Source organism: Epinephelus lanceolatus, chromosome 17, assembly GCF_041903045.1.
Source record: "Epinephelus lanceolatus isolate andai-2023 chromosome 17, ASM4190304v1, whole genome shotgun sequence".
NCBI lineage: Eukaryota > Metazoa > Chordata > Actinopteri > Perciformes > Serranidae > Epinephelus > Epinephelus lanceolatus.
The window spans coordinates 7834575-7860734 of NC_135750.1; the positions used below are offsets into that span (position 1 = coordinate 7834575).

General features: G+C 42.6%; 3 protein-coding genes across 5 annotated transcripts in view; 2 read left to right on the forward strand and 1 right to left on the reverse strand.

The window, feature by feature from the left end:
- Positions 1-6582, forward strand: part of arid5b (AT-rich interaction domain 5B) — a 104552-nt gene extending 97970 nt beyond the window's left edge. The window contains exons 9-10 of the mRNA XM_033613151.2: positions 1924-2134; positions 2342-6582. Coding sequence (XP_033469042.1) covers positions 1924-2134; positions 2342-4360 — 2230 coding nt within the window. The 3' untranslated portion in view covers positions 4361-6582. The remainder of the gene's footprint in view (positions 1-1923; positions 2135-2341) is intronic.
- Positions 6583-6993: 411 nt separating this feature from the next.
- On the reverse strand, positions 6994-17862 carry rtkn2 (rhotekin 2). 3 transcript variants are annotated; one of them, XM_078160657.1, is made up of 14 exons: positions 17745-17862; positions 17333-17611; positions 16853-16954; positions 15701-15900; positions 15417-15475; positions 15198-15251; positions 14998-15115; positions 14567-14767; positions 13807-13901; positions 12462-12568; positions 12239-12370; positions 11568-11736; positions 11210-11317; positions 6994-10835 (listed from the first exon to the last, which is right to left on the reverse strand). In XM_078160657.1, exons 2-14 carry the CDS (start codon positions 17465-17467, stop codon positions 10120-10122), a joined length of 2196 nt encoding a protein of 731 aa, XP_078016783.1. In that variant the 5' UTR covers positions 17468-17611; positions 17745-17862; the 3' UTR covers positions 6994-10119. The 3 variants fall into 3 exon arrangements, with proteins under 3 accessions (XP_078016783.1, XP_078016784.1, XP_078016785.1); XM_078160658.1 differs by lacking the exon at positions 16853-16954 and having other exon boundaries at positions 15701-15903; XM_078160659.1 differs by lacking the exon at positions 16853-16954 and having other exon boundaries at positions 17745-17855.
- Positions 17863-20295: 2433 nt separating this feature from the next.
- cep170aa (centrosomal protein 170Aa) overlaps positions 20296-26160 on the forward strand; it is a 45783-nt gene continuing 39918 nt past the window's right edge. The window contains exon 1 of the mRNA XM_078176168.1: positions 20296-20450. The gene's annotated coding sequence lies outside the window, so the exon portion shown is untranslated. The remainder of the gene's footprint in view (positions 20451-26160) is intronic.

A 26160-nucleotide genomic window follows, 5' to 3' on the forward strand; every position in this document is an offset into this window, starting at 1 on the left:
ATTGACATTCCATAAAGTTGACCTGGGCCAAGGCGGCCGGCTCTTTCCCACAGATCATCGTGATAGTCGGCAGTGCGCCCTGGTGTACTGTATATACAGTATAGCCACTTTTCTTTGGACATTTGCACATGACAAACACACATGTACACGCCTGAGGAAAGCCACACTTTTATAATATACCTGCTCTTTCTGTGCAGTGAGGCCTAATAATAGAAAGCCTGAGAACCACTTCTCTATTTGTAATAAATTACCGCTGCTGCTATTTTAAAGTTAAAAAGATGGCCTGTTTTTATCTCAGTTTCTTCATTCCTTCATTCAGAATCATTTTTGCTCTTCATTAACATGTCATTATCTCCTCTTTCGCTCCCTGTGTTGCTTTTTCCTCTCGCTCTCGTTCCCTCCCCTCTTCTCTTTCACAACCTCTTTGCTCTCCGTCTTTCCAATAAGTCACATTTAATAGTACATTTCCTTTCTTGGCCTGGGGCCTGGTGCCAGACCAGCTGTATGAAATGTAGTTTCACCGCTTTCCCTGCCAGCACTTTTGTTCAGAGGGAAAATAACAAAAAATCCCACAGAGCCTCTTGAACTCTCTGAGGCTTTTTTTTTCCTTCCTTTTGAAGAGGAGGCGAAACAGCTCTTGATTCATTGTTTGTTTTACCGCCATGTCCCTTAAAAGGAATACTGCAACCGTCTCTTGTCGTTACACGAGAAGACCTTACTTTTTCTCATGACTGAGAAAGTCATGTTTCTGTCTGGCTTTTATGGATTGTTATTGTAAAAACCTGACAGAGGAGCTGGAGAGATTTTCAGAGGAGCTTATTGAAGTTTGGAGTGTTGTAGTTTCTCAGTTGTCTTGGTTTCCTCTTCCACAACGTTTCTTATTTCTGGTCTAGTGCCAATTTCCATTTTCTTTTCAGAGCAATAAAAGTCTAAAAGTTTCCCTCGCTGGTTTCTTCATGTCATTATTTTACACATGGGTATTGTTATGTTATCCAGATCTTAATGTTCCCATTAGTTATGACATCGGATACGGAAAATTGACTTGGGAAGTATTCAGAGGAGAAATAACAGAAGTCAAAAATAGTTTAATGTTTTTTCTCTACAGGATGGTCCTTGTCACTTAGTATGGACTTAATTAAGTCGGAGCATACGCAGCTATCCTGCGTTTAATCACGTTAAATACACGGTGTGTTAAAAGCTGCAGCGTACTGTTACCAGCTGAAATACTTTATTACTGTAACCACTTTACAGGCTTCTGTGATTAATTACATTTGTATATTAAATTAGATATTATATGCTGTGAGGTTTTGATTTCAATTCCTCCAGACATTCTCCTCCTTTGTATTCCCAATCACATGAACGTTACACACCCACAAACACACACGTATTCCTTCCTCTCAAGGTTTAACGAATATGAAATGTGATCTGTCTCAGCAGGAGATGACTGGTTACTCACACACATATACACACACACACACACTCTGGCACCCATGTGAACCTGGATTTCCCCTAACCTAGATTAATTACAATAGGATTGTTAATGCTTGCCACGTATTAAAACAAGGCGGTTTTATAGCAAGGCACTTGATACTCTGCATGCCTGTGGCAAAGCTTTAGCTCTTTCGGTTTTTGGTATTACCAAACAAAGCACTTATGTGGTTTATTGTACTTTTTAAGTCGGGACACAAAAAAAAAGCAAGGTGGTTTTCTTAGAATATGCGTCACCTACCTCACGTTAGTGCTCAGATGTATAGTTTGTGTATTTTTTCTAAATCTAAAATTGCTGTTTGGTTAAAAAATGATTTGTGTTTGTGTGTGAGGAACAAAAACATATATTAGTAATTGTACCCTTCAAGCGTGACATGGCATAACATGATCTTACCACAAACTCATCTGCATTCCTTTGCCGGCATTCTTCCCCAGGCTCCTCCTCCCGTATGAGAGGCACGTTAAAGGCGAGCATGACAAACCCCTCCCCTTGGCCAAACCCAGGAAGCAGGAGGGCGGCCAAGAGAAGGCGTCAGGAGCCAAAGCCAAAGGAGTGGGGGCCAAGAAACTCAAAGGCCCCAACAATCCCAAGCTGGGAAGTAAAAAGGACAGAGGGGAGACAGTGAAAGGCCAAGAACAATCACAGGTCAGTCACAGACTTCTCCCAACGTGCTGCCTCATCAGGATTCCTCCTCGCTCTGAATTCAATTTAATTTGAATCTCCCTGTGCTCTCTCATCAGTTCCTCACCCTCTGTTGTCTTTGAAATTGCAAAATAACCAAAAAATATAGGAGTGTCTTATTTATTAGACTTTGTGAAACAACTGTAACAACTATCATTTTTCTGCACGCAGGACTCCAAGGGGAAAAAGGAGAATCACGAGCTGTCTGCAGCCATAAAACAGGAGGTATCTCTGCGAGATGAACCAATTGTAATAGAGGAGGAAGAGTTACATCTTACCCTAAAGAAAGAGGAGTCCTTGGCGCTGGAGCAGCCATCTTCACTCTGCCCCAAAGAGCCAGTCTGCAGAGCCCCACATGCTGGTCTATCCCTTCATGCTGGGCCCGGTCCCCAGCCTGAGTGGAGGCAAATCAGTGAAGCCCTCCAAGCAAAACTCTCCTGTGAACAGCAAACTGAAGGGCATTTTATTCCTAAACACCCCTACCTGCCTCACCGCTGGGATCCGAACAAACCTGCTGGACATGTTGCTCTGCCTGAGCCCTCCTCCAGGGTCAAAGACTCCATAGAAAGTCACGGTGGGAGAGTGGGGAAAGTGTTACCGATGTGTAAGCAGGCAGACAGACAGTGTATAGACTTGAGCTCAGATTCCTACCCAGAGAAGGAAGACTATGGGGTCATTAAGAAGGAGTCCACCCAGAGCCCCACGCAGACGGCTGCCTACTGCAAAGCCAGCCAGGGGGTCATGTCTCCGTTAGCCAAAAAGAAGCTCCTCTCCCAAGTGTGTGAGTCCAACCCTTACTCCTTTACTTCTCTGCAGCCTCCACCTCCCACGGTGGCTTCCTCTCTGCCCGTCATATCAGTGGTGGAAAGGGAGAAGGAGAAGAGGAAGGGTGAGGAGGAGGTGGTGGGACAGAGGCATGGGTGTGTGTCGGACAACATCCCGGAGGTAGCGCCAGTATTCAGGCCATCAGTCATCCAGCACGCCCAGAGCAGCAAGCCTCACCAACAAGCTGCCAGTGGCTCGTCGGAGAGGAGCGCTGCCGGGGAGCTCTCAGAGACTTACAGCTGCCGGACGAGCCATCACCTCCAGCCTCAAGTCAATCCGCCGTGGCAGCCCTATCTCCCCCGAGCGCATGGCCAGGATGGTGTGGAGAGCGCCGGGGAGACACTACTCCAGGGTCCAGCTGCTCAGTCCCGGAGCTACACAGGTGACTGCTACTCCTCCCCTCACCTCCACAGTCTGTACAGGCAAACTGAGAACTGCCTGAGCCAGGAGAGGATGGTCAGCTTCCCCAACGGAGATCGGCGAGAGCGCTACGCCAGGGACCACGAGGGCAGCCAGGGCTTTGTCTGTCCGGGCCTGGAGCAAGAGGGCTTGGCCTACAGATCTCACTACAGTGACAGGACTCAAACACACGGGGAGAGGAGAGAAGCAGACGATGAGCCCAGAGACTTTACAATCTCCAAACCCCTCTCTCAGAGGGTGTCCTCCTTCTCCAAGCCCTCCTTCTGCAGCCTCCCATATCCCATCATGCACCAGGGTTTGGACTCCCACCCTAAAGCGTGCAGAGTTCCCCCTATGACCATCTCTCCCTCCAAACAGAGCCCAGCAGAGTCATCGCAGCCATTTCCCAGCCCGAAAGCTTCAAGTGATTCGTCCCTCACCAGCCCCACTCGGCCCAGCAAGCGGAGCCTCGTGGAACCCGACAGCGAGGAAGTCCCAGAGAGGAAGGTCCGTGTGGTGACGCCAATCCACCCTGCTGGCGCGATCCGACGCAGCGACCCAGAAGAGCTAAAACCAGCTGAGCCGGCCCACGCTGTTCACCTCAACAACCATCTCCCTGAGGGCCACCCAACAACTACCTACCCCCCACCCCACGCCGCACCCCTCTACACTGCCATGTACCCGCCCGGCAGCCTGGTGTCCCCGGGAGCTCAGGACGGGCTCCAGCAGCACCCAGGGCTCCAGTACCTGAAGAGCCAGTCAGCAGTGTCTCCCCTCGTGCCCCCGTTAGCCTTCCACTCCATGATGCTCCACAGGCAGCTGCTGGCCGCCAGCCCCAGCCCACACCACTTCTACAGGCACCCGGGCGGGGCCGCACTGTACGGGGACCTGCTGCACCACCTGTACCCTCTCTCCACCCTCCCACCACCTCAGCTGTCCTCGGTACACCCCAGCACCAGACTGTGAGAGAGGAGAGAGGATGATGTACTTCTCCCTCTCCATCTTCATCCTCAGAAACTTTCTCAGCTTCTCTTTCTGTCTCTTTTGCTCGGGGATTGTGGCTCAGTCGAAAACAAACACTGATAATGAAACTTTGGCTGATTACAGACTGATAAACTCATCAGTCAGGCTGACTGAAAATTCCATTTTCTTTTTTTTTTAAATTTGTGTATGCATATGTTTATATACTTTGCACTGTTCTTTATTTTTATCACCACTTACTGTATCTTTTTTGTTATTGTTGTTGTATCCTTATTTGCACAATGCTCACGTGTATGTGCTCACAAATCAGTTTGCCGCTCTCAGTCACCATGAGTCAGGTTGTTGCTCTGGACGTGTGAAAAGTGGAGGGCAACAGAGAAAAGCCATTTGTTTACTGCGTCTGAGGGCTAAACTTTTTTGCTTAAAAACACTACAAGTAACACGACAGCGCAAATGAAACTCTTTATATAACTAGCGGTGCGTTCACCATCATGTTCAACAGCTGTTTAGTGCATTATCACACTTTAGACAGCCAGTGGTGTTGCATCTGTTTACATGTCTCCACGCTGAAAGCTGTCGCCAGTTTGTGCCACAGTAAATCCACCCGGACTCCTCGGCATAGACTCACTGCGGTGCTGCATGACATGAGATAGTTTTATCCTAACATTCAGAGGTGCTGTGTGTAACGGACGTACTGTAGACTCACGTTTTACTCGGTTCAGGTTTTTATTCGTTATATATTTCAGATCATACAACACGAGCAGTTCAATCTGTTGACAAATCGCGAATGTTTTTTTGTTAGAGATAATGAAAAGCCGTTTTAATTTTTTTAACTTTCCGGATTGAAAATAATTTGATCCCGACACCCCTTGTGATGAGTAGACTGTAGCAGCTTGTTTTTGTCTGTAGGGCCGGCGTAATGAAGCAGCCGTCTGCTGTGGAATGCTCACCACAAGAAATCAGCATTTCATCTTTTTGTTCTCGACTTGAAAAGCTTTTTTTTGTCGTTGTTGGTGAACAGACTTTTTTTATTCAACACGCTGAAAAGACTCACTGTATGATTTGATAGGAATGTTGTCACTTAGGATATTATTGCTTTGCAAATATCTGTGCCTTTCGCAGTCTTGGATTAGAGTTAGCACTACAGTTGTTAAGGTTTATCTCCTGTAGCAGGGTAGAGAAATATCAATATTACTGTCACTCTTGTCTGAAATGCAGCACTCATACAAAAACTACATGGCACACTTGGCTTTCAGACACCAGACTTGATAGGTAAGGCACAAAATGTAATGTTTATAAGATTTAAACAGCGACGCTTCAACCCGATGGTTAGTACTTGTGCTTAGATGACTCTATTTACTTCGCTTAACTGTGTCAGGCAGTAAAAGAACCTGAAAAGATTCACTGATAGTTAATATTGACACAGGTCTGGTGTCTGTCATCCGCAGGGCATGTGTGCTCGATGTGTTTTCTAGCAGTGATGAAAAGGTACCAGACTCCATAAAGTATGCCTACCATGCTCCGTAGCCTGAGGTGCAAAGACAACACCTGCTCTGGCTTTTACAACCACTATAATTGCAATCCAGGATAGTCGAAATACACAGTCGAACATGTCTGGTGTTTCAAAAGAAGAAGAAAAAAAAAGAAGAAGCTGTAAACGTCTATGTGTAAAGTTTTACTGAATACTTAGATAAAGACATTCATTTCTGATTAAGTACTGTACATTGCTGTGTGTAGGTAAAACTGGCATTAGTGCTGGCTCCTGTACAGAACATTCATACGGGATCAATTCACGACAACCCCTCTATCTCTCTTGTCTTATTTCCTGTGTAAATAGCACTGTAGATAGTACCGCGTGGTTGTTATCATATAAACTGTTATAATCTGTAAATAGTATAAAAGCAGTATAAAAGTCGGTTACACAATCTAGCTGTGTCCTTGTTTGCTCTGTTTCAAGGTCACCGTGATCATGTTAGATCTAAATGAACACTACAATTTAAGAATTAGGATACTCTTTTTATTTGTTGTCGTTTCACTTTTCTTTTTTCCTCCTCCTCCACGTTGTTTCCATTAATGTGCATCCTGAAAGTGTTTTTGATACAGTAGCCATCTGTTTACCAATCACCCAGCTGGCAAGCAAGACAAAAAAATAAAGACATTTTGTATGATATGACCTCCTGTATATTTAATTAAAATATTTTACTATCTATGCGTTTCCTCAGTCGTGTTTTTTAACTGAGCTGCAGATAAATAGCAAGGGCTGAATAAACTGATATTTAACGCCGGTGTACTAACATCAATGTAATGTTCCTTTTTTTTTTCCCTGAGTAAATGCAGTGTGAATGTGGTTTTATTATTGTAATACCATTATCTGGCTTTGAGATTCCATCCGCCTTAATCTTCACAACAGGCTACCTCTGGGCTCGCAGCCAGAGAAGCCTCTCCAGTATTTGCTGCAGTAGAGAAATGTGCCAGTGCATGTATCTCTATGGGACGTGTGCTGGGCTGCAATAAAAGCTATGTTTTGACTTTTATTGCCACCCCCTGGTAAACCTTTACCATGAAAAATATTCAGTATTACTTCCAAGCTCAGCAAAAATAAAGCCGCCTCACCAGGGTAGAATGTAGGCCGTTTTATTGCAGATCAGCAATAATAAAAAATACAGTTAGCTTCCCAGACAACAGTGAAAAGAGCGAGGAGAGAAATTGCACTTTTTTGAGAAACAAAGATATTTTTCTTACATTACACTATGCACAAATTATTCTGCACTAGCACAAGATTAATGTATCTCTACTTACTAGTACATAAAGACAGACCACATAGTCTAAATAATTCACATGCTGAAAGTAACATATGATCAAAAGGAATTACAGAACATCTTAATCAAAAACTATACAAAAAACTACAAGTTATTGCTCTTGTGTGTAATTAATAACCATAAAGACATAAAAAACATTGTATATTAATATAAATTGGGCTCATTAGTTTGGCTCTGATCAAAACATTCAGTCGTTGTTCAGTCATAAAGCAGCTAGACTACATGTTCATCAAGCTTAAAGGGACCGTTTACTCCAAAATCAAAAACACAATTTTACCTGTAGTGCTGTTTATCAGTCTAGATAAAGACTGATAAGTGCCGCGAGTGCCGTGAGCTGGCACTCGCCAGCTCACGGTTGGAGTGAGCTGGCGAGTGCTGGAGATATCAGCCGTAGAGATGTCTGCCTTCTCTCCAATATAATGGAATTAGATGACACTCAGCTTGAGGTGCTCAACGTGACAAAAAACAACAGCAGTGTCTCTTTACAGAAGTCATGATCCAGTTACTCAAGATAATTCACAGACCTTGTTGTGAGCAGTTGCTTGAAGGAACTTGTAACTATATCACAGCGCAGAAGGAAGTGTGCATCTACTCATGGATGAGAGGCTCGTGTTTGTGACAGCGCCAGATGTAAACATTAATGGCGTCCTCCTAAAATGAGATGTAATGCTAGCTAACTCAGTGGTGCTAGGTGAGCTAGCAGTAGATGCATGCTTCCTTCTGAGCAGTGATACAGTTGGTGGGTGTGGTTTGGTAGAAAGAAAATAGTTCATGAAAGTCTTCACTGTTTTACTATGAAGAGGGAAGCATGCATCTACTGCTAGCTCACCAACCACCATTGAGCTAGCTAAAGTTACAGCTCAGCCAAGGAAGGTGCCAATATGTTTACATCTTGCGCTGTCATGGGCACGAGCCTCTCATCCATGAGTAGATGCACGCTTCCTTCTGCACGGTGATACAGTTGGTGGGTGTAGTTTGGTAGAAAGGATTAGTTCCTACACGAAATTGCTCACTGTTTTACTACGATGAGGGAAGCACACATCTACTGCTAGCTCACCTAGCACCACTGAGCTAGCTGAAGTTACAGCTCAGCCACGGAGGGTGGCAACATGTTTACATCACGAGCACAAGCCTCTCGTCCATGAGTAGATGCACGCTCCCTTCTGCAAGGTGATACGGTTGGCCACTGTAGTTCCGTAGAAATAAAGTTCCTGTAGGAAACTGCTCACAACAAGGTCTGTGGATTATATTGAGTAACCAGGTCATGATTTCTGGAAAAAGACATTGATGGTGAGTTTTTCAAACGTATTTTTTTTTGGCCGAGTGCCATCTAGTCACTATATTTGAGAGAAGGCAGACATTAACACTCAACAGCTCACACAAAAACAATCTAGATTGATAATCTCACTACAGATTTTTGATTTTGGGGTGAACTGTCCCTTTAATATCTGCAGGAGCAACATGTCCTGCTTTCACCACAGCTACACAGTTAATCTGAAATACTGTATGCTAATGTTAGCTTTCACCATAACTGTCACTAACATCAGTGTGTAATTTAATATCCTTTAGTCTCTCGCACACTAAGCACAACTGAAAATGGCCAAGATGTTACAGGAAGTGCAACAGGATATTGTGATGATTTCAGCCATTGAACTCGCTGCTAATATTGAGCAACATCCCCTTTTGTACAATCCATTCTTGGTTCTTTCAAGGCTTAAACTAAATCCTCCTGTAATCCGCCTCCCCCCAAATCTACATCCCCCCCCCTTGATTAAACAGAATTTTAGAGGGTGAGATATAAAAAAAATGGGATTGTAGCTTTCACCGTAATGCTTCATCTTGCCAGGCAATTTCAGAGAAAGTAGCTGAAGCTAATGTTTTGTACACTGTGTGTAATTACGAAGACCATTCTTCAACACGTGACTGTTAAGTGGTTGAAATATTTAGTGGCTGGCAGTATTGGATATGTTCAAAACACAAACACAAACGCATTCATTATTTCAGCCACTCAAAAGACTCATTCATTCATTTATGCACATAGCATTTACAGGCTGCAGTGTTAAATTATGTTGGACATAGTGTGTAGCCACTGAAAACCAAGGTCACTCCATTATTAGGACCTCTGGGAAATGGAGAAGTCACATTAGTGCTTGCGATTGCTCCTAAAATCCTGCTCCCTTAAAATCAGCTATAGTGGTCATAAAGTTGTCACAGTAAGTGGAATAAGTCAATAGTTCCAAAAGGAATGACTCGTTCACAGTCGGCCAATGGATCAATTCCAATTTGAGTGCTTTTGCAAAGGCACTTTCTTCGGTCCATGTTCCAGTGGCAGAGCTGAGAAATAAGCCTTTCCATTTTAGTGGGATTGATGACGGCGGCGCTCGAGCCAACATACAGCTTTCAATTTCATCTACGGGTTAGTTGCACATGAAAGAGTATATAAATGGACAGTGGAGCTGCAGATGCATCAATACAGTATTGATATTGTGATATGAGGTGTCAGCTGGGATTTGGGTCGTCATGATGGACACTGTGAGGATCTTTGTTTAAGTGAGCAGGTCACCCACCCGTCCTTTAGGTTAAAGAAATAGGTCAACAGTTTGGGAAATATGATGAGAGGATCGATACCACTCTCTTATCTATCAGCTCATTAAGCTGGAGTTGGAGATAGCTAGCTTAGCTTAGCATAAGGACACAGAGGGAGGTGGTTGGGCTGACTAGCAGCTAATGATGTTAATGGGAAAACCAGTGGGTCCACATTTACAGTCATGCTCTAAATATCATTATTGCTACTGAGCTGCAGTCAAGTATACTGTGATATCTGATTTTATAAATGTCACTGAGCTCAGCTGAAACGTTCTGTTATTTGTATTAGTGGCACAGTAAGTTTAGTTGGTTAAATTCGGCTAATGTTGCAGGTGGAGGTCACAAGGCTTTAAGGTTCATCCTCTCTCTGAAAGACTTCCTCAGTTTGCTCCTCGGTGCGGGAACAGGACCAGGACCAGGACCGTGACTCGCTCTGAGGAAGCCGTGTTCACCTGCGGCTTCAGCGTGCTGGGAGTGGTGGTTGTGGTGCTCCAGCTGCTGGAGAGGAGGCTGAGGCTGGCTGTGTGGTTGTATGTCGAGGACGCCCAGTGGAGCGTTTTTCCGGCTGATGGCTCCAGCTCCTCCTGCGTTGCTCCGCTGGAGCTGCTGGATGATGGCAGAGAATTTGGCATCCAGAGATGGTCTGCCAGTTTTGGACCTTGCAGCTGGGCGTGAAGTGCAAGAGCCGGAGTTCTCCTTCTCCTGGTATGAAGGAAGAGGAGGAGGAAGAGAGGCAGGGAGTGGAGGTCTGGCAGGGCGGCTCGGAGGAGCGTAAGGCTCTCTGTCGGAGGGAGGGGGCGGGGCACGACGCTTCTTGCTGCCAATGGACGTAGAGCTGGTGTTGGGGTTGGGGCTTGAGTAAGGGGTGGAGGTTTTGCTCTGGGACAGAACACCCTTCTGCACTACTACCATTGAATGGGACCCGTCAAACAGAGTGGACCAATTAGGCACTTCCTTCTCCTCCTCATGACCTATAAGATAGCGGCCGTCTGTCTCCTCTATCTTGTTGTGGATCATGTCTGTGATGCTCTCAAACTTGCCGGGTGAATTTATACCTGCACATCAAACACAGTGAACATTGAAATAAAAGTCAAACAGATTAGGCAAATGTTATATTGGTGTTGTTTTTGTGCCACATTTGATTAAAACGGAGAGGAAATATAACAACATTTCACAAGGAACACATAAGCCCACGTTCCAATATTCTAATTTGCATGTAAACGGGTTTTATTTACATGCATCACCACTGAAATTAAAACTATTATGCGTGGTTAATAGAATACATTTATTCCACAGAGGTGCCTCGTTTGTTTTAAACACTTGCATCATATCGTCTATAAATAGATTCGTACAAATCCTGTAAAACAGTCAGCGAATTACCACCCGCGACTAACTCACTTCACCCACTTGCTCCAATTACTCTACTCACTGAGGTCATTGTAAACAGAGTCAGCCTGCTTGGTGAGGAAGAGTGATGGTTTCCGTGGTGACACGACCTCAATCTTCATTAGCTGGTTGCAGCAGTGCAGCCACTGGCCTGGTTGTAAACAAGGAGAGGCATGAGAGAGAGACAAAGATAAAGATTATACTATCTGTTCTCGCTAAGAGGAGTTTCACGAAATATATGTGCAGCTACTTGTCTCGCCCAAACACACTGATGCACACACCCTCCACCTTCTCTTTATACTCTCAAACACACACATGACCTTTTTAAGAGACATACCTGCCCTGTACACACATGTATGCACAGACACACCTTGCTGCTGTTTAGGCGGAAACACACTCACTCTGATCATAGAGGTGCTGATGGAGGGCGTCCAGCCAGTCCTCCAGCTCCTCCCTGGTTTCCGTGGTGAAGACGATGGTCTCAGACCCGTCCGGTGAAGGGTTGCTGATGGACAGACTCCTGGATTTCTGGCCTGCTGAGTCCTTCTCCATCACACGGATCCGGGTGTCCTGCAGAAACAACGCAGATAGCTTATCACGAGCTGAAAATGAGTTCCACGGTATACAAATCAGAGTGCTATTCCAGATATTGCTCTAAAAAGGACATCGCTGATATTGCAGGAAAAGAAATTAATTCAGCAGCAAAATGCCAAAGATGCAGGATCTCAGTGAGTAATGTGGCATTTTGTATTTGTGGTTATTTTGCAACTGTTAGAGAAAACTCTGAACTGAGATGTGAATCAATAATAATGAACATGATGTTTATATTCCATTCAAAACTCTAATAGCCAGACAGCGCAATTAAAAAGAGATAATAATGTAGTGATGGTAGTAACACCGATAAGGGTGACAACAATAGCTACATTTCTGCCTGTACATTAATTTATCTTAGAAATAGATTTCTTCCAGCACTACAGCACTGTAGTAGAGTGCAAATCATTTTTAATCAATAAGCTTAATAGAACAACTGAGCATTAAAATGCAAATGAGAGTGTCTGGGATTCTGTCTTACCTTGTTGATAGGGACGTTGAGGGTGGGCTGCACTTTAGCATCAATTTCCTCCGGGGTGAAGTAACAGGACAAAAGTCCAGCGCTCAGTACACAGTACAGACTGCAGCAGCGATAGATCCCCTCCACACTTTGCTGAAATTCATCCAGAGAACATAAAACAAAGGAAGTGATGTATTCATTCAGGAGCCAGCTATGGAGCTAATGCTAACAGCAGTCAACGCACCTTCTGGCTCAGGTAGCCGCTCATCATGCTCTGTGTCATGCAGGTAGGCTGGGCCACCAAGCGGCAGCAGAGGTTGCCATACAGGGGGAGCCAAGATGACCACTCAGCTGTGGGGATGAGGAGCAGAGATCTTTATTTGAATGAACTACTATATGCCTTTAATAAAGATACTGTCTCGAGGTCAACTAAGAGTATCCAGCCTACTGCCCATATCCAAAACTGCTGAATGTTATAAATACTTGGGACTCTGGCTGAATACCAAACTCACTTTTAAGACTCACATGAAACACCTATGAAGCAAACTGAAGGTCAAAACTGGATTATTGTACTGAATGAATCATGCTTCTCCTCTGCAACTCAAAAGACCATTGTGCAATCTACAGTTACGTCTGTGCTGGGTGATACTGTAAATACGCATGCTTCTCCCTCCACCCTAAAGCCTCAGTGTATCACAGTGTGCTGTGCTTCATCACCGGTGATACATTTCTCACTCACCGTTGCATCTTACATGAAAAGTTGGGATGGTCCTCCCTAACAAACAGAAGGTAGCAGCATTGTATGTTGTTTATTTATAAGGCTCTAATGCATAAACTGCCTGGTTACCTCTGCTCTCTGGTAGCATTTAAATACAGTATGACAACGTCAGGTAACATTAGCCATACCTTTAGTTCACACTGAACTTGGAAAACCAATTTTAATACTATGCTGTGTATAAATGGGCTAAACTCAAAACAATGTTGGAGTTACGCTATTTTATTCCACTTGAACATTTTAAAAGGTTGTCACACTTGTATAGTGTAATGTGCATCTGTTTAAATCGTATATAATTTTTTTGTACAGAGGTCTCATTGAAAAACGATTGTGATCTCTTTTTAAATGAAGTACTCATTAAAACATCACTCCAGTCTTGTTTGAAAAGTTAAAATCACATGACTAAACTACTTTTCTCAGTTATACAGGTGCAGTGCTGGACATCAAACACACATGAGGGATGATTCCTGTCACGTAGCATCCTGTCATGTAAGTATTTAACAATACCGTATCATAATATGCACTGTTGATCTGAACGCTAATGTACCATAGTGCAACCTCACAACCTAAAATTAGAGCTGGATAACCAAAACATGCCTGAGCACTAACTTCCTTATCATTTAATCACTCACGCAAAGGAAGGCAGGTAATCCAAGGTGAACTTTAATCACAGGTTATTTTGTGTAATTTTTGCTTTCAATTTTAACGGTGTAAAAATATTGTATAATTACCACAGTGCTGATCAAAATCAGGGAGTAAAAAGCATACTTCCTTCACATCCCACATATTAAATTTCTGTGCCTTTGCTTCTTACCGTCTTGGAGGACAATGAGAGAGTGAGACTGAAAGCTGCCGTCTGCCTCGGGCAGGCTCAGTGTAGTGTAGGCCAGCAGGCTGTACTTGGCTCCGCTGTTACAGGTAGAAGCACAAGCAAACACACACACAGGGTTTAGCGTTCTTTCAAGTACACCACATTGGCTTGTTTTCATTCCCTCTCAGGCTCAATCATAAAAGATGCATGCTCATCTCTAACCCTGACAATAAATAACAATAAAGATGCATCATTATACAAAGACTCTAACCCTTTAACCCCAACACATGTGCGTCCCCTGCAGTATTTTGTTTCGTGTAAATTATCTCCTTGTTCAAATGCCTAATGAGTCCAATGTTTTTCCTCCCACTGAACAGGTGGTATGTATCACTTACAGATGTTCAGTTTGAGAGATTCACTTTATGCTCTGAATGCTGTTACGCACGCTTTTCCTCTTGGATACAAATAAAATACAGACGGGAACATTTAAAGCATGCTTTTTTTCACCCAGTATAATAGTTAAATTTACTGGCACAGAATAATCCACAGGCTAAACATATTAGTATTCATAACCCCAAATATTGGCTTAACCCTTATTTCAATACTCCATCAGTGTGATTTGTCAACAGAGCAGCTGTGTTCGCCTGCAGCTACACCTTTTGTTCCAGTAACAAGCCATAATCCAGTTTGTTGAAATCTGCAAAAGTCTTACACAGAGAGCCAAGAGTCTGTAAAGGGTTTTATTGGATAGCACAGTACGTACACGGGTATGGGGTTGTACTGCAGGAAGGTGTCAGGGTCTGGACTGTCCAGCAGAGGGCACAGCTTCTTCCCAGCGGTCTTTCCAAAGGAGCTGCGGAGCTTCTTTGCCAATTTCTTTGGCGTGTTTACCAAGGTGAGCTCTTCCTCCACGGCACAGCTCCACAGCTCCACCTTCAGCTCAAAGTAAGGATCTGCGTCTTTACTATGAGAGGACAGAGACATTTCAATTAGAGCATGAACATTAATATTGTGACCAGTAATCATATTAGTAGATGTGTCAGTATTAGTGACAAAAAAACCCACATTATTCTAATATTCATATTACTAAATACAGAACAAAATTCCAGCAACATCTTCATCGTATAACTCCACATTTTTCCACCACTGTACAGCAGCGCCACCGCATATTAGACATGTAGAATAAATACTTACAAGATGGTGACTCCCTCAAAGCAAATGTCAGTGACTGATCTGTCCACCACCACCATCTCTGTGTCAAACACCTCGGAGCCAATCTGCATCAGACAGAACACCGCAACTCGACGGGAGCCTTATAAACACAAGTGTATGTTAGTACAGCAAGTATCCCCAAAATAACATGAGGTAAAGCTAAATGGAAGAAACAAACTTACTCCCTTTGTTGTTAAAGTAAGCTGAATCCCTCCACATCAAAGGAAAGCGCAGCCCTAAATCAGAGGAAACACCCTTTAGAGTTAAGTTGGATCCAAAAATGCTCTATATCCACCAAAAAGCTTCCTTAAAGAATACAAAAATATGACTTGGTGTCAGTGTTATTCTGCACTGTGACTCTGTAGGCCTGAATTATTTTGGACAAAGGGGAGCAGTCTTACCAGACACTGCAATTGTCCCATTACAGGATACACGCTCATCTGAAACTGGATCTGAAAGTCTGAAATCAAATTTTGAGTTTACCATTACAATTGATCACAAACTGCGTATCAATACATTCAATTCATAGCCAAAAACAGCACTTCAAAAATAAAACCCTCTTTCTAAAACCCACACTGCATAGTTTGACAATGTGTGCTGAAACTGAACGCCAAGGACTGCAGCTGTGCAGCTCTAACATGACAACGTCCACACCCAAGATCACAGAAAGCATCCAGTTCCTTACTTCATGACTGCTCCCATCGCATCCTGCTCCTCTTTCTTCTTCTGCAGCTGTGAGAGATAAGCCTTGATCCTGGCGTTACAGGTGTGCAGGTTCTTGGAGGCGTTGAGAACCTGCTCTCTCTTACTGCAGGCGAGCAGCAGCTTGTAGGCACCCTCGCGCATTCGCATCTCAAAGTCGAGCTTTTCCTGTATGTTTGTGTTCTTCTTGGACAAAACATGCAAAGACGAAAGTTGAATGAATCCATTAAAAACAGACCAGCAGCTTGTAAGTTATGTTTTGAATTGTGTTAGTAGTCCATGAAACAATATGCTATGATGAGACTTGCCCACTTTGCTGAAGTGGAATGAGAGTTAAGTTGCCCTTAAATGTTGATTTTGGCAGGAAAAAATCCCCTCCAATGTTAAATGTGTTACATCACTCACAGTAACACACATAAACTCCATATACACAATCAAGAACACTTATAAGACGAGCTGCAACCTCTTCCAGGCTCAGTGCACTTAACCTTGTGTGCCTCTGGATCTGAGATTTTTTGGCAAAGTAGAAAGAGTAATTTGCAGCACAAAGCACAAAAGCACTGTCTTCCTGGCACAAATTGAGCTAAAGCTTTCAGGGTCTGTTGTGAATTAAAGACAATTAAATATTACAAGACCTAAAGCGAAAGTGATCCTCTAGTGCCACTGCTGGCAACAACACCAGAAGGTACCATGACAATTAATTTGACAATGACACACTAATGTTTTAACTAATGTTTAACATCATCACTCAAGAGCAACTTTTTGTGGTGGAGTATGAGGTGAAATAAGGTGTGCAGAGGGAGAAAGAGGATTGGTTAGGGTGAGCAGTTGGTTTCATGATGACCACTATGCTGTAGATAGGAGGACACAACCGTGAGAGCATGGTTTAATATGGTGGTGGTGATGATGAAGTATGGAAATAAAGATGTTCTAGCTACAATATATGTAATGCTACCCTAAATGGAGTATGAAGATGTCTGACAGCATCTTACACTAAATTCATTTTTTTTCCAATTTAATATGTTACCATGGTCTTGGTGGGTTAGAAATGGCCAAGTAAAGTTTAGATGTACATGCACAGTTGTTTTATGCATACAGACATCATCATTCTCCTTATTACAATCTAAATATGCACCTGTAGCTTCTTAGAAATCTGTCGTATGTACAACAAATTCATGTCCTCTACTATCTGCAGAGTGTCATTCAGGAGACTGGGGCATCGTTTCATGCTTTTGTTCTGAAATGACATTAGTTAGAGCGATGTTAGAGACACGGAGAGAGCATTATGTCTGCGCACATTCAACAATGCAGAGAGGACAAAGCTCTGGTTTCGGTTAACTGTAAAAGATGGCATGTCCCATTTTGGATAACTGGTCCTTCAAGCTAGCTTTGTCCCGGGGGCACTGACAGCTAGTGTGTGAAACAGACGTTAGAAAATGTGAGTTATTATTAACATGTTAATTAAACACAGCCTACTCAGTTATTATTGAGTTATAGTTGTTGTGTGTATACGTTGGTGACACTTTGGACTCCCTCCGACGTCAACTGAAATGTCATTGTGATTCATTGTTAACGGCTAACAAACAAAATAACCCTGTAACGTTACCCATCGTACCTCTGTTTGTAGGAATAATGCGCTTTGTCGTATTTTCTTCCGTTTAATCTCCATCGCCACGGCAGAACCGGCCGATAACAACGACCTGGAGCTCCCGTTTCTCCTGGAAGTTTGAACATCCCGCTGGTCCTCCATGTTGTCTGTCCATTCGCCAGCGACAGCACGCGCAGCACATTCCTGCTCCAACTGCCAACGCCCCTCTAACGGACAGGGTGGTTCGATTTTGACACGGCGTCTGCCGCCATGACGATTTTTATCGAATAAATATACAAGTAAGTCCTTTCAAAAATATAGATAAATCATTAATAGAAACTAATAAACACTTTAAGGCGGTTACAAATATAATACAAGTGAAAAATTAGCTTACACGTTACCCATGATGCTCAAAATATTAAATCTTATCTAAACTTACTTTAACGTAATGACGCAACCAATGCCGGATTAAAAGCCACCGTGGTTAAGTAGCGCACAATAGCTAATATCAAAAAAAATGTTTTAAAACTGCACATGTCATGTAAACAGTTTGAAAATAAATACTAAACAAACGCCCCGCCTTCTCAACCGGTATTTTCCGGGATTCAAACCGAGTGCGCTTACGTCAACAGCAAGGCAGCGTCATTACGTCATCGTGCCAGACAAAAACAGGCGTACACCGTTTTTGATTTTGAATTTTTTTTATGGTTAAAAAATCTTACGCTTTAGGCTATTATTTTTGGTAAATATAAACGTTTACAATTACTATTTCTTTTTTTTAAATAAATTTAATTGGTTAAAATCGCTGTCATCATATGAAACGTGGCTTATTTTGGCATCTGTTACTAGATGTAAACAAACATTTCAGTGACTCCCAAATGCACCATTAGGAGTATGTTTTGATTAAAAAAAATATTACAACAGTAAATAGTAATTGAGTTGTTTAAAATATCTAAACTGAATTATAATAGAAAAGTGATGCACGTTTGATCCCGTCTGATAAAGCAAAGTGAGACGACTGAAGGTGATGCTGTTGTTTTTTTTAATGCACATCCTCATTTAGCTCGTCTCTGTAGCTTTTTGGTTCCTGGGAATCCTAGTACACTTGAGCTGGATCAAATATTTCCAGCTGCGCAGCCCAGCTGATGTTACGGTCACAAAAGACCCCGAAACGTGACCAGGGAGTCCAGGAAACCCGCCCACCCGGTTCTGGCTGACATGGGCTTCTGGTCGCGTTGGAAGCATCCATTGTTGGAAGTGTAGACGCAGGCGCTGCTGAGGATGAACTGAGTCAAGTTAACCCAGACACAACAGCTAACACTGCGGAAATGATGATATCTGCTTTCAGAATTAAAGGGCGGAGTTTTGGAAATTAAATTGAGATGGGTATCGAATCCTCTGATCCGGTCTGCGTAGAATGATGTCAGCTACTTTGCCATCTGTGGGGCATTTTGTTTACCATAAGCTGTATATGTCTCTAGGTTGCATTCAACCTGTGTATGTTATTGTAACAGGGATTTATTAAAGTCTAATCTACATGATCATGTCAGTTGAAAGCACACGAATACACAATGTTACATGAATACAATGAGCCTGACCTTTCTGTTTTCCTGACTCATACTTACCACAGATTTCCCTAGCCTATAATAATTACTGTGACTGACACAATTTGGATGACAACAATGCACTTACCAAAAGCTACATTCACAAAATATTTTCTCTTGAGCCACAAGGTCCAGGGGAACATTAACCAGTTTGTGAATTTTGTGTTTTTGGAAAAAGGGCCTATCATGTGTCTTAATATGCCTGATATTCATCTGTAGCCTATTTAAACCATCTTAGAAAATCTGCACACAGTTGTAAAAGCTATGTAAACAGTTTGTTTGTATGACAAGTGCTCATGGTGCATAAATGTGGTCCACATAACAAAGCATAACATGTTTTCTAGCTAGCTATGAATTAAGACACACGCCTTAATTATGATGAAATTTAGAACAGAAGTGTTGCTTTACATGTTAAAACATTCTTATTATTTTTATCTTAATTATATTTATTTTATTAATTCATTTAATGTTTATTTGTATGGGGACAAGTATGATGCATACATAAATGCCACACACCACAGCATTTATAGCCTAAGCTAATTTGCAATGCCTGTCCCTAGCTGGGCCTTAACATATATAAATGACTCAGCAATAAGAACACAAGACAGCACAAAGTACAAACAACAATGAAAATACAGACAGAACAATACAAGACACAAATTGCAGTACATAATAAGCACCATAGAATAGGAGGCACTAAATTAGTCATGACTGCACAACTGATTCCTCTTAAAAAAAACAATTTCAGTTTGAGTTTAAAGTGTTTGAAATCAGGATCCAATTTGAGTTCTGTAGATAAAGAGTTCCACATGTTAATTCCACAGTCAGAAAAAGCTGTTGTCCAAATGAAGGTTTACACAGAGGAACCTTACATTTCCCATTGGCTGCTCCACGTGTTACTGAGCCACAAGGTCACTGAGCACCTGGGGAGCCTGATCATGTAGGCATTTATGGATGAGTTTGAAATTGGCAAAATCAATGAAATTATCAAAACTCTGAAGAACTTGATTGTATATTTTATGTGTATATAACAAATATGTATGTATGTAATATATATAAACTACTCTATATATATATAGGCAGGTGTAAGAAACATTAAAAATGATAATAATAAATAAGTAATAATTTTGATATAAAATGAAAATCTCTTCCCAGTTTTTTTATGTGCTAATCTCTCCCCACAGATTTAGGGGAGTTGAACTACATTTTTCCTAAATCTGCAGTCACGTGATTTATTGTGCATATGGTTGCCTAGATACACAGTCTGTCACGCCAAGGCTTATGGGGACACATCACTCCCAAATCTCTGCAGCGTGCTCGCTCTGATTTTATTCTGAAAGCGGTAACCGGAAGTTCTCGTCTACACTTCCGGCGCTTTGACGCTCCTCTCAGGATGTTGGTCCGCTCGCCGCTATTTCGCAGGGAGAAGCGTTATTGCTGAGCAACGGAGGGAGAGAAGGCCGAGCGACTGCAGGGCTGGGCTCCACACACACACACATACACACACCTTCAGCAGAGACACACACCAGAAAGGAAAAAGGGTAAGTGAGGAGCACACTTTTATTTAGCCGGCTAACAGTAGGTTTTAAGCTAGCTGCTCGGCCGTTACAAGTTTGCGGCGGAGGAAAAAACGCAAAGAGTCGGTTTTGTGCTTTTGTGCTGCCCGTCTGTTGATGTCAGTGTGGCTTTACAGTGTTGATACAAAATTCTCCGGAGATTTTGGAGCTTCTCACATTAAAACCAGACAGCATTGATTCAAAATAACTGTGTGAAAGTGTAATAAACAAGCCAGGGGGGATACCCTGCTAACAAACTGGTGTGACTCCCTGTTGGCTAACTGGATGGCTACTGTTGTGTCGGCAGCAGCAGCAGCAGCAGCAGCAGCATGACCAGCCTGCCCTGCTCCGCCTTTGTAAAGCCACACAGCCTCGACACTTTGCTGCCTCTGTGAAAACACCGGCCACGTTTGCCCTCTGTGCTGCCATCATTTGTTATTGAGCTGCTTTTCTATCAGTTGCATCCTTCTGTAACCGCACGGATGCTATCCAGACAGGATGCTCATCAATGAAGGTTACAGTGATCGCTTTGTTTGTCTCATTGGAAACACAATCACCTCCGGGTCTCCTCTGCATCTATTTATATTATCTAAAGGTTAGGTTATATAAGGAGTTATTTTAATATGCAGTGTGGCTGCGAAGTGTTTCCCAAAGCCGGACCCTCCTGCTCCTCCTCTTCTCCTGTGTGGAGGCTTTGTTTTCGTGGGGCAGATGTAGCTGGCCTACATGCATCCGCTCTCTTTGTGTGGACTTTGATTTTTGCTGTCATCATCACATGAGATGTGAAACTTGGGGAAATAAGAAAGGATGTGCTATAAGTGCATTACAGTGTCTTCAATACTGAGATGACAAGGATCTTACAGATGCCTTATTTGTTTGCCTCTTACAGATATAATATAGTGTTATTATTGTCTAATTATCAGGTAGCAGACTATTAAATGAGTGATGAATGTAGTTCAGATGCATTTGAAACAGAGGCTTCTATTCATGGCTGCAGCAACTCGATTGTATTTATTTATTGACCATTTCCCCCATCTAATGGCATCAAAGGCACCAGATGAGACTGCATGCACTCCAGGTTTGGGTTTCTAACCTAGTCCCACTGTTCGCATACTGGACCGATGTGTTCTTGGAGAGCTATAGGCTGCACATCAGTCTGACTCTTGTTAGTCTCCTCCTCCTCCCTCAGCTGTAAGAATTCAAAATTTTTGGGTCTGTGCCATAGAATTTGCAGATAATACCATGCAGTCCGGCTTAGCTCCTCTCCTCTCCTCTCCTCTCCTCTCCTTTCTCCCTTTCACTCTGCCTTTTTCCTTTTTCCGCCTCTTTCCTGTCTTCTCCGCAAATGTGGTCGCCGGCAGGCCGGTTGGCTCTACAGGCGGTTGCATTTTTAAAAACTGTGTCAGTGTCACAGGACGGTTGCTGCACTCTCAGAGAGGAAGCAGCAGTGTCCGAGCTAGACTGCAGCCCAGCCTGCCTCCATACGTGTCCATTTACACAGTTACAGTGCAGATGATAACGCAGAGTGAATGAATAGAAATATTTGTTGAAGTTTACTCATGGTGTTCTGGTTTCCTTTGGACAAAGTTCCTTAAAAGATGTTCTGGTTCAATATAACTCTTAGTATGATCAAGTGGCCTATATGTGTGTGTATACTAAGAGTTTCCTTCAATAATGTGGACCTGTTTTCTATTCAAGCCTATAGTTAGGATTGGGGACTTTGTTGTCCGGCCTGCCCGCAGCCATTGTGTATAGTAGGAAGTTTAGGAAGTGAGTTCATTTTACTTCAGTGGTCAGGGAGTTCTGTTAGTGACTGAAAACAACCTCCGCTGGAGCTTTATATTTTCATCTATTCCATTCTTTTAACATGTTTTTAAAGTGTTTTGTACCAGGGTGTCCGTGGCTAAAAATAGCAGTGAATCTCACTTCTGTAATCTGCCAGAGTAGAAACTTTAAAAGGCTTACGAGAGTCAGATAGCTTTGCCTGGTGAAGCGCCGGCTCGTGTGCAGAGTGCAGAAAGAAACAAGGGAGGTGAACAGAGAAGTCTGTGGTGAAAAAAATGGGACAGCAGTGCAGAAAACAAGAGAAATGCATGAAGCAATTTATATACATAATCATCAGCCTCTCCCTTGTTATGGAACATGGAGGGTGTGCCTGCTTTTTTTAAGCATTTAACTTCCCAAAATGAAAAATAAAACACGGTGACCTTCACATCTGTTTTGGGGTGTGACGTACTCCCCTGTGAGTTTTCGGCATTTTGTGCTCCTTTTCCACTGCAGATATTGATCTTGTATTTGGGCAGTTTCCATTCCCATCTCTCCCCCTGCCAGCCTCCCCTGATTGTCCTGTTATGCTAACATCAATGTTTTTTTTACTCCTAAGTGCCAGTGTGGATTTCAGTGTGAGGGAGTTCACTATTTTTGTCTGCTGCTGAGGCTATTGCTGTGGGCAGCATAAATGCTGGTATCATAATCAACGTGGCAGGGTTGGCCAAATCCTAATGTTCCTGTTAAAGGGCCACGGGTCAGTCATTATCTGCTCAGCAGGGGCCACGCAGAGCCATAAGGGCACTCACCAGAGAAAACCTGTGGGTACCAGACACACTTGGGCTTTGCTTGTGTGATTTATTCATATGAAAGTATAATTCTGTAATGAAGGTAAATCTATTAGCTCCATTTAAATTGTTTGCAGGAGTAATCCAGTATCATTGAACAGATCTACGTTGATGATTTTAACAAAACTGCAGTCTAAAAAGGCTGCAACTAATTTCTCCTATGGATAAATCTGCTGATTATTTTCTCTATTAATTGTTTGGTCTATAAAAAGTCAAAAAATAGTGAAAAATGCTCATCAAAATTTCCTTCAAGTCCCATTTTCTGTCGGCCCAACAGTCCAAAACCCAGAGTTTTCCAGTTCACAGTGATATAAAGCAGAGAAAAGTAGCAATGAACGTTTGGTTTCTGCTTCAAAAAAATGACTTCATCAACTCATATTTTCAGCTCTAGCATAATTTAATATTTATTGCGCCAACATTGTGATGGTTAATTAAAGTTTGCACATTAGTCTGCTACATATACTCTTCTGCTTCCATGCCCCACTGAGAACGCTGCCTCCAGAAATGAGCGTATTTTAGTGTATTTCCTGAATAATGCACTGCACACATGCTACGGAGAATGAATTACACGCACTGAAAAAGACTGTGCTGCAGGGCATGTGCTTCATTAATTCTTTTGGATTATTAATAATCTATTTTTTATTATCTCTTTATCAGAACGAGTTAGATCACAGTGCTGGTTTCCCCTCCGTTAGATTCCACAAGAATAATCACTTTACTTTCTCCAGTAGTGCTGAAGGGCTGGTTTGGTTTTTACGTTTGAAATGCAAATATCTATATGTAGGTCTGTAGGTCACATGGAACACAGGGGTCACCGAGCATGTGTTGGGCTTGTGTCTTACGGCCAGGGGTGTGTTGGGTTGTGTGTGGTAATAACAATGGAGCGGGCTGCGACGGATGCTGGCTAAATGGAGGTGTTCGCTTGTTTGTTCCTCTCGCCAACTGCTCATGTGATGCGTGTGGCCGCTTTTCGGCACCATATGGTCTTTTCTGCTGCACGGGACGTTTTTTTCTACCCACATGCTGCATGTACAGACCACATTAACACACACATAAAGCCATACATACACATGCGCACTCAGGTTTCTGCAGGTGCTAGACTGACACCCTAATGATTTATTATCTCCTGCGTGGTGCTGTGGTCCTGTCGTTAGAGATTAACGCTGGTGTGGAGTCTTTATCTGGCTGTGTAAATTAGAAACTATTCAAAATTTATCATTCAATAGAATGCATTTTTGTCTTCTTCTTTTTAAAATGTTTCCAATTATTATTCATGATATAAATGTAGTGCATGTGATCTTACTCCAATCACATGATCCAGATTTACAAACGCATAGTGGGGAAGTATGACCTGCATGACTTTCTTTATCATTTTATATAATTATGTTGTTGTTGGTTCGGTTTAAGCCAAAACAGGAGGAAAAAAATGCAAAATGATGCTGTTGATGACTTTGTTTGTACATATGTGTATGTGGGTTAAACACTCAGCCATCATCACATATCCAAACCAGTGTTTGGAAGCCGAAGGACCATTGTTGGCTGGGATTTTCATGGTCACTTCTGAGCCTTTACAATGAAAACCCCAAAGTAACAGACATGCTTATTATGGATTTTAGCCTCCAGTTGTAGTCGAGGATTCAAAACATGGCGAGTGAGTGTTTTGCTCTTTCCCGGCAATTCGTCATTTATGAGGAGAGGTAAAGTAGGCCAATTCGATTCAGATGTCAAATGAAATCAAAGACTTAAAGACTGACATCCCTGGAGCAGCCATGGCGTGCTCCTTTGTGTACACTCAGTTTTAGACCAGGAACATTTCATATACTGTATTATTTAACTGCATCAAACCAAACTTTTGTGATTGACTGGCTGCCCTGTAGACCAATAAAGTGCCATGTTACATTAGCATCATGCACATGCATGCATAATTCATTACTAAAATACTTTAGGTTTCATTACAATAGTGTGTCAGAGTATGTTAGTGAAAAACAACAAAATGAAATGGAATAAAATGTGATTTAAAAACGTAAAGCAACAAAACATAGCTTATACAACTGGCACCATTTTGAATTGGCTTTACAAGTGTCTGGTATATCATTATCTGCATCCTAGACAAAGCCCAGTCTGTCTATTTGTCTAGTTTAGAGAGGAACAATAGATTGTACACTTTCATGTCTGTAAATCTACAGTAGACTCACTCATCAGGGACTTGAACAGCCTTTCGTCTGTCCGTTTGTCTGTCTGTTTGTCCAGAGGTTGCTCGGGCGTCTCATCCTGAATCCTTTGCCTGGTTTGTTCTCTTCACCCCTCAGGGTCTCGCGGCTCCCCTTCTCCCACAACACCTCTAGGGTTGCGAGAACAATTCAAGTCTCCCTTGTCTATTCCTTATTGACTTACTGACCTTACATCAGCACTTTCAAGGGAATAGGCTGCTGCTGCCCTATTTGTCTTGACCTTCAATGTACTTTCCTTTTATTGGTTTTGCTTATAGCTCCAAGGTGCTGTCTAACACCACATGCCTGCTTTTCTCTTTGTTTCCATTGTTGCAAAGATGAAGTAATGATTAAAGTATTTATCACACTTCAGGTCTTACTTAAAGTGTTAATGTACAATAGTCTGCGTTTTCATTTTGGCAACATCGTGCTGCCTTTGCTGTGGTGTTTATGCACAATGCTTCCAAGAAATCACCATGCTGTGAGCCGGTGTCATGATATTTTTGTCAATAGAGTTTAATTTAATGCAGTTACTGTTCTCTTCTTTTCCTGTTTAGCCAAATGGGTCTAGCCTTGGAGTGCTATTTATATCAGAACAATCAGCTTTTGCTGTTGTAAACATTAAATGCATCGCCTGCTGTCTGCCAGAGGATTTCTCCTGGAAAAGACCAGCCACACATGAAAGTTGAGTGCAAGAAATGCCTTAAAGCTTTTTAATTTAATCACTTTGTGAGCAGCCAAATGAGACAATATATTTCTTGTACCATTGCTACTTCCTGTAGAAGCACTACAGATCAGGTGTCACCGGGCCAAGCATGGTTTTTATGGGTTTTGGAGAGCTATCAGCCACTGTAGCTGCTGGTGAATTTT

Excerpts from the sequence above, each read along its gene's own strand:
- rtkn2 (XM_078160657.1), bottom strand. The coding sequence starts at position 17,467 with ATGGAGGACCAGCGGGATGTTCAAACTTCCAGGAGAAACGGGAGCTCC. Across the intron at positions 12,371-12,461 it reads GCGGCTACCTGAGCCAGAAG|CAAAGTGTGGAGGGGATCTA; the intron begins GTGCGTTGACTG and ends GATGAATTTCAG. Across the intron at positions 11,737-12,238 it reads TCAACGTCCCTATCAACAAG|GACACCCGGATCCGTGTGAT; the intron begins GTAAGACAGAAT and ends TTGTTTCTGCAG.